Genomic DNA, 12,694 nt, shown 5'->3' with positions numbered 1-12,694 from the left:
ATTTTTTGTAACCTTGGCCAGATCTAAAACAAATCTGAATCCTTGGGCAGTTCCTTCGACCTCATGATTCTCATTTGTTCTGACATGCACTGTGAGCTGTAAGGTCTTATATAGACAGGTGTGTGCCTTTCCTAATCAAGTCCAATCAGTTTAATTAAACACAGCTGGACTCCAATGAAGGAGTAGAACCATCTCAAGGAGGATCAGAACAAATGGACAGCATGTGAGTTAAATATGAGTGTCACAGCAAAGGGTCTGAATACTTATGACCATGTGATATTTCAGTTTTTCTTTTTTAAAGATTTGCAAAAAGTTCTACATTTCTGTTTTTTTCTGTCAAGATGGGTTGCTGAGTGTACATTAATGCGAAAAAAAATGAACTTTTTGAATTTTAGCAAATGGCTGCAATGAAACAAAGAGTGAAAAATTTAAAGGGGTCTGAAACTTTCCTGTACCCACTGTACGTACTGCTGCTGGTATCTGCTGAAATCTATAGTGGTGTCTTCATATTTGTTCAGCTGTAACACAGAGGTCAATCATGTGATGAGGGTACATGCAGAGTCACCATAGTTCTAAAGTTGTATTGCAGTCATGCCGCCATCAACAATCATCAGGTCACTTAACCCTTTAGGTGAATGTTGAGTTTTTGAAGCATTCAGTCACAGTGGCTCAGATAATCAGCAAGACTTCAATGTGCTCTACAAACCTAAAAAAGTAACGGTGGGAATGCTTTGAGGAAAAAAATACAGTTTGCATATCGAGTACATGTTTTGTCTTTAATGGCTTGATTCATATAAACATTTAGCTTTTGATTTTCACATATAAAAATAAAATGATTGGATTCAGCATTGCAATTCACATTTAAATTACATGTATTAAGCACTTAACTAAAACATGCTCAGAAATGATAGCAGGTTCCAACAAAGTTGTTATATCAAACTACTAAAACACTATTTAATGCATTTATCTAATAAAATGTGTCCCCAGACACATGGTAAAAGGGAAAATTGAGGACTGAGACAGTGTGGAAGCTCCCTTCCATTACGGTTTGCCATATGATGTTCTTTCTCTGCCGGGTGAACTCATATCACCTGACTGGAAGAAAGGTCGAAGCTAATCAGTGATTAAGGAGTTTGACCATGACCTTTTTAAGATAGCAGTGGAAAGCACTGCCACACATATGTTTATGTATCAGAAAATCAGTCAGTCATGGGTATCCCAAAGAAACCACAACATATTTAACATTATAAAACGTGAATTTTATAATGATTCAAATATCAGAAGCAAATATCCCAGATTGATGGGAGAAATGTTCTATAGTGTTGGTGGTTTAGTTCATAACTGCGGAACATAAGAGAAGCATAGCTGAATAAAGGTGGTTTGATCGTTTGCGTGAATCAGAATGGTTTTGATGTGCAAATGAATGAAGTGCTTTATATGCGCTTTAACTAAACTGCCTCAAGAAAACAAACTGAATTTTACCAGCAGGTTTTCCATAGGGCATATAGTTTACATGGGATCGATGTCCGTCCTGGAGCGGGTTAAACCAACTGGAGGAGGTCAGAGTGAGCAAGGGTACTTGGTCCAGGGAGGTAGTCTGCCTGTTTCATTGGCCAGTCTCCAGTACCTCTCCCTCAGGAGAAAGGCTGCTGCTTTGGGCTGCCTCTGCCTGTCGAAGATACCCTTCTTGTTGCCCACCACACGGATGAGCCCTGCAGACACCAGAGGGATCAACAAGAACCTCATCATACACTGGGCCCAAAAACAGAAAAACCTTTTGAAATGTTGCACAACATAAAAAAAACCCCAATTATTAATATCCGTGTGTGATTCTAACAAGAATAGGTTACTGATCATCTGTTCAGGAGTGTCTTTGACTTGTGTTATTTCATGTTTTTCAGCTGAATAGCTCTTCAGTATGAAAATACAGTTTGAGTGTCCTGTACATATCTGCAGTGTCCTATAGTATTTTTCACAATATCCATAGAGAGAGAGAACGTCAGAGTGAATCTGTAAAAAGGAAGGTCGGGACCAGATTTAAAAAGATCTGATCAAGATCCTGTGGACCAGTTTGAGACTAGCGCAGCAACTAATCATTTTTTATTTTTTATTATAGATGAATGTAGATTTATTTTCTCGATTAAATATCACAATGTCTACATTTTTGAAAAGCCAAACATGACATGGTAAAAATTCATGATTGGTATGACCAACAGTCCAAATCCAAAATAAATATGTATTTTACTATCGTAAGAAAATCAGAAATTATTCACATTTGAGAAACATGTTGACTTTTTCCTTTCTCTAATTCATTTAAGGCTGCAACTAAGCCATTTTTTTTTAAATCAATGAATCTAACAACTATTATTTTTTCAGATGAATCTCTTGATTATTTTCTGATTGGTTGACTAATCCTTTTGGTAACTTACCGATAAATAGAAAGATTAACTTCTACCATAGAACCTTTTATTCAAGTATAATAATGTCTTGCACTAGAATATAAAGATAAAATACTATAATACCATTCAATAATATCATACATTTATGTAGTATTTTATTATCTCATAGTTTTGTATGGTATCTGCAAGTGTCTAAAGTGAACTAATGAACATTAAAATAAAATATTTGTGACATTGTTTAATTGGCAATTGTCCAGTCTGCAGAAGTGGCCTTAGGCATGGTATGTGTCTCGGGGCGTATGGATGAGCTGATGGATGGTGGATGCACATCAAAACGCAAACGGGGTATCTTTACAGGGTGACGTTAATAGAAGTCTTAGTTTTGTAGGTCTATATGCGCAAATGCCCTGGGAAGTAGAGTTGAAAAATCGGATTTTCAACGGGAGCCACCGTAATGAGCGTGAACGGTGTATTTACATTATCAACTGTCTCGTATTCACTGAAATAAATAAATTGCTTAATTAACTAATTAAAGGATACTAACAGGAGCAGAGTTGGGAGAAATGACAACAGTTCTAGTTTTACAGGTCTTTGCTCTCCAGCTGTTGTCCAGCTGCAGTACCTTGAGAAGTCATGAAGTCTGCAAAGTTCCAGATGAGTTCACCGATGACATACTGCTTCCTCTTCTGGTCGAACACTTTGTGGTAGCTCTTCAGGAGCATTTTCTGGTACTCTTCAGTAAACATCACGGGGGGATCCTGCAGAGAGAACAGACAGCTTCTTACCCCCTGATAAAAACATGCTAACACAGATGTGGGCGGGCTGAGGTTTAGCAAAACCTGAAATTCATTGCAGCTTTAAAATACAGTAATTTCTGGTCCATTACAGTCAGAGAGTTGGATGTGCATGTGTATGAGTCCTCACATTGTGAAGCCCCGGCACCGCATCGGCTCCATACTCTGTCTGGATGATGGGTTTCTTGTACTTTCCATACCAGTTCTCAAACTGAGTGTTGAGCTGGATGGGGATGACCTCTAGGTGGCCTGGGTCATTGTACCAGGAGAAGTAACTGTTTACGCAGATGACATCCACATAGGGAGCCTAAAGACGAGACAAAAGACTTAAAATGACTCGTAGAGAGGCCCTTCAACACCCCACGACATTCCTGTTGTTAAACACAGTTTGATCAGTTCTTTATGAGCATTAATTGTAATAAAAAAGGCTGTAATAATAATAATAATAATAATAATACTTTTTTGTAGATCAATGTATTTTTTCATAATGAAGCAACAGATTTTCTATTAGGAGTAAAACCAGTGCTCCCATAACAATAAAGTGAATGTTTTTCACTAGTGAGTGACAGCTTTTTAACTTTTGGCCATGATAGAGTGCAGCAGCAGAAAATGTTCACAGGTCATCCAAAGTTATTTGCCCTGAGGTAAATGAATAGTAGACTGCAAAATCATCATTAGCTGTAAGCTACCAAGTACACCATGAAATATATTCCTCACAGAAAAGGAATGTGAGGCATGGCAACAAAATAGTTAACATTTGGGTCAACAACCTCAGAATGAGTCAATTTGTCAAGCAGGATAGCTTTTACTCCCTTATTATTTTATCAGGCCTTAATGTAAAAAGCAACTGAATGGAGTTTTTAAGCGGTTATGAAACAGTCTTAATATAAAATCAATGTTAAATATCTTTATGATCCACATTAACTAACGAAACCATCAGCCACAAGATTGCCTTTTCCTCTTTAGTTGTTCGTAATGCCTGTCACAGGTCTGATTCCCTACAAAATCAGAGGAAACGATTAACACGCAAATTTGAAGAGCCTGTGTCAACATTTTCACAGGCACAGTTTGGCAGTGAGTAGTATGTTAGCCAGTTACTGGGGAAGGATCCACAAATAATTTTGGCAACAATTAAACCAGAATCTGAAGACAGTTGTAGCGTTATTTGTTTACATTGCCATCACTGTCAAACCCCTCCACACAGTCCCAATTATATAGATTCCTGTATTATAGTTTCCTAATAAATATGGAATAATGTTTTTTTCCCCTAAAGTTTAACTTTGATTGTTGCCTATATGGTCACAGTCTAATATTTAATGTCACAGACAAAATACTTAAGATTCAAAAATGTAAGTACTTAATAATGTTTTTGTTGTTTTCCCAACAAGTCAGCCTGAACAAAACTAGTGATGTCAAGCAAATTTTGGGAACTAACATTTTTGCTCAATCTGACCTTAAAATGTGATTTGTTAGTATCACACACATTCTGCTAGTAGGTGTTCTGCTGCTGCTGTTCTCTTGGTGGTAAGTTTCAAGTCTGTCTCCAGCATGATGGTGATGTCACTGTGTACTGACACACCCTGGAGTACACATTACATCACTGCAGCAGGTTGAAAAGTTAGCAAAAGCTTGATTTTCAGGGGGTGTTTTCGGACCAGTGTGTCAGATTTAGGGCTATCTATATGTTTTCATTAGTGCGAAACTGAGAACCATTGTGTTTTCATTAGCTTAGACTGAGCCCTTCATATCTACAGAGGAAAAGGGTCCTCTTACTGGCCTTTTGCACTTCTACAAATATATAACTACTGATGTGTTAATAATAATCATGAAATAAAATGAATATCTTGTGCAGGTTTCACGGTTGATAAAACTCACCCCCTTATCCCTGGCAAAGTTACTGGATGTGATATAAGTGACGGGCCTGGTTGGATCCAGATCTTTGGTATGTTTTATCAAGGTCCTGCAAGAAAAAAAAAAAAAAAAAAAAGCACCCTTGGGTGGTTACATTGCAAGTTCTTTTTTTAAATGATTGCATTGTTACATAATCACTACAATGTCACTGAGCTAACTTTCTTCAAACTTAATTCTGTGCGTGTACTCCACATACCCCAATACTGCTTTACTTGATGGGAACTATGGTACCTGGGCGGGTGGAGTAGTACTACCAGTACTGAAGCCACAGGCTATTACTGAGCTCTAGCTGTTAGTGTTTAGGGCGTGTTCATGACTACTCATTCCACGTATCAGAATAAAAAGGGATAGGCTGTGACTGAATAACAAACCAGTAGCTCAAATACAGAAAGTTTAAAGCTTCACACTTTCTAAAAGTTTGAGGCATAAACTCACTGCAGAGTGAATGATCTTGCTCCAAAAAAGGGGCAGTTAAGTCACTTTGTGTATGATGAGTGGATCCATTCACATATAAACAAAACATCCAGCACTCACTTGAAATAGAACTCAGCAGGGGACATCTCTGCAGCCGGCTCATTGGCTACAGACCACATGACCACAGAGGCGTGGTTCTTGTCCCGACGTACAAGCTCGTCCATGACAGCCAGGTGATGGGTCAGGGAGGCGTTTCCAAAATTGCGACTACATCAGCACAAAAGACAAAGCACACACAAAGTTGACATTTTATTGAAAAACTAAACTTAAAACATCAGATCCACCCGTCATTTCAGGTTACCTGGTCTCAAACCAGCCCACAAGAAAAAAACCTTTATCAACATCTGTATGCAAAAACAGCGTGGACACGTCAAAATGTTTTTAACCTGACATGATTAGTTACAGTTTTTAATGCAACCCCCTCCATTTTTTTTTCTTCTTTTAATATGATGTGTTATCCAATTTATTTTCCCAAATGAAAGTCCAATTTTTGCACCTATTTTGCAGACTGTGTCCAACATTCATATTCATTGGAAGTGGTTGTGTCAACACGACGCATGAGTGTCCTTACTTAGGCAGAGTGAGGTTTCTTGCATGTACAGTAAATTTTGGTTGATGTTTACAGCAGTCAGGAGGTTTTACAGAAATGGACAGCAAACTCTCCTCTGTCTCTGTTCCTCTCCTCATACTCTGTGATGATGTTGCCTACTGTGAACCCTCAAACACACCTAAAGGTCACAGCGATGTGAGCGGTGGCACTTACATGTCTTTGATGCCAACGCCCGGGGCCTCATCTATCACCACGATGCCGTGGCGGTCGCACATCTGCATGATCTCCTCTGCATAGGGGTAGTGGCTGGTACGGAACGAGTTGGCCCCCAACCATTTCAATAAGTTGAAGTCCTTGACAATGAGGGGCCAGTCCAAGCCTTTACCTCGAATCTTTAACACAAAGTAAAACAGAGGAAGTCAGGACTTGATTATTGAACTGGATCAACTTTTTCTAGCAATTTCCTGTCCATTTTCATTCGGGTAAAGATGGTTTGTGGGTGTTTGTTTGCATTACAACACATATGTTGCTTCATAAAAGGTAAATGACAGACTCTTTTGGTCATGGTCTTGCTTCCCTCTAGTGGTACTCACATCAGAGTCCTCGTGTTTATTGACTCCATGGAAATAGAAGGGCTTGTTGTTGATGAGGAACTGGGTGCTGGTGACGTTGACTGTGCGGATGCCAACTGGTAGAGTATACACGTCCTCGCACTCCGATTTCTCATCGGCTGCCATTAAGCGAACCTATATGTTGAAATGCAAATGTCAGAGACATCTCTTCCAGCAGAAATTGCAAATAGAAGAGGTTTTGCTGAATACCCAACAAATACAAAGTGGTGCAAAATTATTATAGGTGAAAAACAAAAGTTAAAAGTAATTAAAACTATAAACATAGTTAAATTTAATGAACAAATCATTTTTTTCTTTTCATCCTGATTAGATTTTTTAAAAATCTTTTTCTATTAATCTCCTGTCTTAGTACTGAATACATCTCTTTAAGCATTATTCATACAATCCATACTATGAGGAGCATAATCACAGGTACAAGAAAGAGAAGAAAGAGAGTTCACAGTTTACAGTTGTGCAATTTCCACAGCGGACATTTTGAGTCATTGTGAGAAATAAAAAGCACAGATGTTTCTAATGACATTGACGCAATAACGCTATGTGCAATCCAAGTGGAAGTGACAGTGAGTGAGTCGGCAATGCACAAATCCTACTATGACAAGCAAAATGTCTGCTGTGAAAAAGGTCCGTTTTACATTATTGTATTATAAAAGATGAACTTCTCCTCCTGACTTAAGCTTGAACACAAGGTGCATTAAACTTGGATTACCCTCATAATGGCCAACTATAATCAATAACATAATTATTTTCTCAAGCCAACCGCCTTATTACCTTCACAAATTTAGTGACAATGCTCATGTAACCTGCACCTTACAGAAACGTTTCACATGTTGTGAACATGTTGCCTTACCTCCAAAGAGTAAAGGTAACCTGGGTTGTCATGCATCAAGTACGGCCACCACAATTTGACATCCGTTACTTTGAGGACTCCAGATGGTTTGCTGGAGAAGGCAACACAGTGGCCATCTTTGTCCATTAAAGTGACGTTCAGGGTGGATGAGGTGGCACCTTGGACTGATACCTTGTATTTGACAAAACCTGAAACAAAAGGGTAACAACACTCTGAACTATGTCACATGACTTCTCTTTGGTAGACTTTAAAAATCACATGCAGCTTTATTGAGCAGTTTACTCTCCAACAAGTGATGATTTTCTGCTGGTAATGGTTTGAAATCAATTAGTAGTTTTATTATAATCACATGCATTAATTTACCAGTGTTATCCAAGAAGTCAGTCACCACGGTGATGTCATCCACATAAGCCTGAGGAGTAGTGTACAGCAATACAGGGCGATGTATGCCAGCATAGTTGAAGAAATCAAAGAAGATGTTTTGCACAAAATATCCATCAGGATACCTGTTGGCCAATAACATTATCCTCATTATCTGAACTGACAAGCAAAATTACACACATTTTAATCCTGCCAAAATACCACATCAAACTACAAAAGGGTACATTTTCAGAAAAAGAGAAGAGGCTATACAAAATAAACTGAATTGAATTGAATTGAATAGGCACGCATTTTGAATACATATTGGTAGATTTCTGTACACATTCACAAATCTCAGTAAGCATGAAGAGATTATTTTACACTTTAACAAATCTGAATACGCAAACCCAGATTGAGATTTGGTATCACAACTCTGCAAACACATTTGCAAATAGTTTTGATACAATAATGGCCCCAGGTAGTTTAGATCAGTGTGCACACAAAATAATTTGGGCGTTCGTTTGAGTCAATGATTCACTTTAAAAATAAAAAAAGACTGGGTTTACCTGGTGCGGTCGTCCATGTGCCGGATGCTTCCTGGTGGTAGAGTTTCCTGAGTCAGAGTGTTGTTGACAGCGACGGTGATCCTGCACGGCTGAGTTGTGTAGTTGCGGATTAAATCGCCTATCTCAGCCTCAAAAGGAAGATGGCCACCATTGTGCTCCATCACCTTAACCCCATTCACCCACTGTAAAGGGTAGAGACAATGACACAAATCAGCTTGATCACATTATTACAAGAGGTGGATAATGTAAAAGGGATGAGTTTCATGTTTTAAAACAGCGTTTGTGTGAAGCAGATGACTTTTATTTTTCCACCTCTGACTCAAGTGGATAGGGAAGGTACATGTGATACTCACCACTACTGAATAATAGTGAGCACTTCCCACTCTGAGAACAACTCTTGTTCCTACGTCGGCGATCCAGCGGGCAGGCACCACCACCTCTCGCTCATACCAAACCCAGCCGATGAAGTCTCTCAGTGTGGGGTCCTGGGTGATGTCATTGTAGCTGGCAGGAACTGGCATGTCAATCACTGGGCCCGTCTACGGACAAATAAAACAGAGATGACAAGGCAATATTGTATTTCTGACAATGGATCTGCTCAGGAGAGTTTGTAGTTACGGGAATGACTATAATCAGGAATAATACAAATCTCATGATAAGGGAGTTAATAATGACTGTATTTTCATTGATCTTCATTTTGCTCCTATGGCAATTGTTGGGTCCCAAACACAAGATAAATCTGAAGGATCACAAGATGGTTTACGGAGACAAAGTAAAACTAAATTTCTGCTAAAATGATATTTTTTTTCTTGGAAACTTCTTAAAAACTTAAACAATCTGAGAAGAAAAATAAAATCACCCTGATTCTCACAAGACATGTTCACACTAAGACCAGCCTGTGTTGAGGGGGGTCACTGGCTATATGAACGAGAGAGTGCCTGTGAAACTGATATGTTGGGCATAATTTGGTAAATAATGACCTTAATTAACATTTTTAGTCTCAGTGCTATCCACAAAGAGGTGGATAGTAGTAAGTTTTATCTCCAAGTGGTGTCACCAATATGTTAGTGTGATACTCGGCTGTACGTTTTTGCAGACTTTAATGTACTTTTAAGTGTTTTGCACCCTCTATTGTATGCTAAGTAGATGTACTATTACATGTTTTTGCCCTTTATATTCTATGTTTTATTGTTCTGATTAACAGTATTTGGGTCAAAGACATAAAGTTTTGAAAAAAAAGAAAATCTCTCAATCCACCTCCACCAGCTGGATCTGTGTTTATTTAATATATAAATGTCAGTATTGTCTTTGTTAGAAAGTTACAACTTGAAAATGCTTTTCATAATCAAAAGACACGAGCAAATAGTTGTATATCATTATTTACTGGCGAGAGTATACATTTCCTTTTTGTCACATTATGATTATCCATCGAGTGTCTTATTTCCTATTTTTTTGCCATAAAGTTGTATGTAACAGACAGAACACGTCCACGTCTCGTCTGTGAGCCATGTTACGTATCTCAGACTACAACCTGTGTGAAGCAGGACTTCTTTAACTTTAACACTCTTTATCTGCTCACCTCTGAGAGCGGTCGTCTGTACCATGCCCTGTCGAAGCCCTCGTTCCTGCTGCGGGACGCGTCTGCCCTGAAGCTCCACAGGCCGCTCAGCTCCCTCCGCTCCCTGGAGGAGGTCTCCCGGGGGAACAGCATGCCGGCGGGCCGCAGACACGCTGCCTCCAACACCGCCAACAGGCACAGCACACGGAGCATCCTGGGCCTCATCCCGGGCCTCATCCTGGAGCAACGCTTCAGATTCCTCCGCGGCTCTTATCTGATCCAGTCACGTGGTCTGTTCTGCAGTCATGTGACCGCTGAGCAGCTTTCTCGCGTTGCCTTCGGGTACTGTCGGGAAATTGCGATTTTTTTTTTCTCCCCCAACACTTTATTTAAAAATTGCTCATGTACAATTTCATAAATTGTCAATAAGAAAGCAAAATACATTCAAACTTACTTTGATGAAAAAAGATGGACGAAAATAGAAGCATAAAAAACACTAGGCACACATTATGATTGTTAATTAATTACATTACATTATTTAATTAGATACATATAATATAATACATATAATTAGATACAAATATCACAGGTAATGCATGGCAATACTGTTCTCATGGCCTTTTTGTTGGTACAGCATTTTATGTTTTTTTTAATACAGTTCAAACTCTGTAAAAACACAAAAAATAGGTCTTTGGCTTGTAAACTTACACTTATGTATATATATAATTTGGCAAACATAATCAATAGATGTACGATACGCACCCTCCCCTCAAATGTTCTTTCATAGGTAAAGAATCTGAATAAAACATGTTCATAGAATAATACAAAATATTTGTATAAAACATCTCTAATACATTTTGAAACAACTTCCCAAAACTTTTCATTGAGTACTGACAATGCCAAAAAAAATAAAATAAAAAAATTACACAATTTCAGGTTAAGCTGTGCAAAAGGTACAATTTATATCTAAATCTTTCTTATATTCTTGAGAAAATGCTTTGCAGTGTAAAACTTGTGTGTAATCTTAAAGGAAGCCTCTCCAATCTAATTCATGATACAATATGTGTGGGGCAATGACCAAACTTTTATCCAAGGAATATTCCTAGCAAATTTACTCCAAAATGTAATGACATAAGGCTTTGAGACAACTTCATACTGAAAAAGAGAGCGAATAGCTCGGTTATTATTCTTACAGGATGTTGAGAAACAAATTTTACTGGGGTTGTCAACAGTATTAACCAAAGAAACATCAGCTTGACATGAAAAAGTCACACACCCATTAGTTGTCATTACCAAAAGCATACACACGTATACAAAATTGTTGGTACCCTTCCGTTAAAGAAAGAAAAACCCACAATGGTCACTTCTGAATTGTGGTTCAACAGAATCATTTTAAAAAACAAACTAATGAAAATGGCCTGGACAAAAATGATGGTACCCATATTTTGTTGCACAACCTTTAGAGGCAATCACTGCAATCAAGCGATTTCTGTAACTCTCAATTAGACTTCTGCACCTGTCAGCAGGTATTCTGGCCCACTCCTCGTTAGCACACTGCTCCAGCTGTCTCAGGTTTGAAGGGTGCCTTCTCCAGACTGCATGTTTCAGCTCCTTCCACAGATGTTCAATAGGATTTAGTTTTGGTTCATGTTTTAAGACACCCTATGCCAGATGCAGCAAAGCAGCCCCAGAACATGTTTCACAGTAGGTACAGTGTGCTTTTCTTTGTATGCTTCATTTTTGCGTCTGTGGACATAGAGCTGATGTGACTTGCCAAATAGCTCCAGTTTTGTCTCATCTGTCCGAAGGACATTCTCCCAGAAGCTTTGTGGCTTGTCAATATGCATTTTGGCAAATTCCAGTCCCGCTTTTGTATGATTTGCTTTCAACAGTGGTGTCCTCCTCGGTCGTCTTCCATGAAGTCCACTTTGGCTCAAACAGCGACGGGGGGTGTGATCTGACACTGATGGACCTTGACCTTGGAGTTCACCTCTAATCTCTTTGGAAGTTGTTCTGGGCTCTTTGGTTACCATTCGTATTATCCGTCTCTTCATTTTGTCATCAATTTTCCTCTTGCGGCCACGTCCAGGGAGGTTGGCTACAGTCCTGTGGACCTTAAACTTCTGAATAATATGTGCAACTGTAGTCACAGGAACATCAAGCTGCTGGAGATGGTCTTATAGCCTTTACCTTTAACATGCTTGTCTATAACTTTCTTTCTAATCTCCTGAGACAACTCTCTCCTTAGCTTTCTGTGGTCCATGTTCAGTGTGGTACAAACCATGATACCAAACAGCACAGTGACTACTTTTCACCCTTTAAATAGGCAGACTGACTGATTACAAGTTTGAAGACACCTGTGATGCTAATTAGAGGACACACCTTAGTTCAACATGTCCCTATGGTCAAATTATTTTCAATATTTTCTAGGGGTGCCATCATTTTTGTCCAGGCCATTTTTATTAGTTTGTTTTTTTAAATTATTCTGTTGAACCACAATTCAAAATCAATGTCTGATTTTCATTAGTTCATTTTCAGTAATTTTTTCTTTATTATTACTTTTGTCAGTTTCAAGTTATTTCAGTGACCATTGTGGGTTTTTC

The 12,694-nt window shown here is 38.6% G+C and overlaps 1 protein-coding gene across 1 annotated transcript; it reads right to left on the bottom strand.

The window, feature by feature from the left end:
• Window positions 1–757: 757 nt before the first annotated feature.
• gusb (glucuronidase, beta) lies at window positions 758–10,320 on the bottom strand. Its single transcript, XM_054625672.1, has 12 exons — window positions 10,113–10,320; window positions 8,887–9,072; window positions 8,534–8,715; window positions 7,971–8,113; window positions 7,608–7,795; window positions 6,722–6,874; window positions 6,342–6,520; window positions 5,639–5,785; window positions 5,069–5,153; window positions 3,324–3,500; window positions 3,022–3,157; window positions 758–1,712 (listed from the first exon to the last, which is right to left on the bottom strand). Exons 1-12 carry the CDS (start codon window positions 10,314–10,316, stop codon window positions 1,561–1,563), a joined length of 1,932 nt encoding a protein of 643 aa, XP_054481647.1. The 5' UTR covers window positions 10,317–10,320; the 3' UTR covers window positions 758–1,560.
• Window positions 10,321–12,694: the final 2,374 nt, after the last annotated feature.

The sequence above is a fragment of the Anoplopoma fimbria genome, chromosome 24 (genome assembly GCF_027596085.1).
Source record: "Anoplopoma fimbria isolate UVic2021 breed Golden Eagle Sablefish chromosome 24, Afim_UVic_2022, whole genome shotgun sequence".
NCBI lineage: Eukaryota > Metazoa > Chordata > Actinopteri > Perciformes > Anoplopomatidae > Anoplopoma > Anoplopoma fimbria.
The sequence above is the reverse complement of the archived record's forward strand: the minus strand, read 5'-3'. Positions and strand labels throughout refer to the sequence as shown.

Coding starts and splice junctions, on each gene's coding strand:
- gusb (XM_054625672.1), bottom strand. CDS start 10,316: ATGAGGCCCAGGATGCTCCGTGTGCTGTGCCTGTTGGCGGTGTTGGAG. Junction 7,796..7,970: donor TGACTTCTTGGATAACACTG/GTAAATTAATGC, acceptor CTTTTGTTTCAG/GTTTTGTCAAATACAAGGTA. Junction 3,158..3,323: donor CGGTGCCGGGGCTTCACAAT/GTGAGGACTCAT, acceptor TTCTCTCTGCAG/GATCCCCCCGTGATGTTTAC.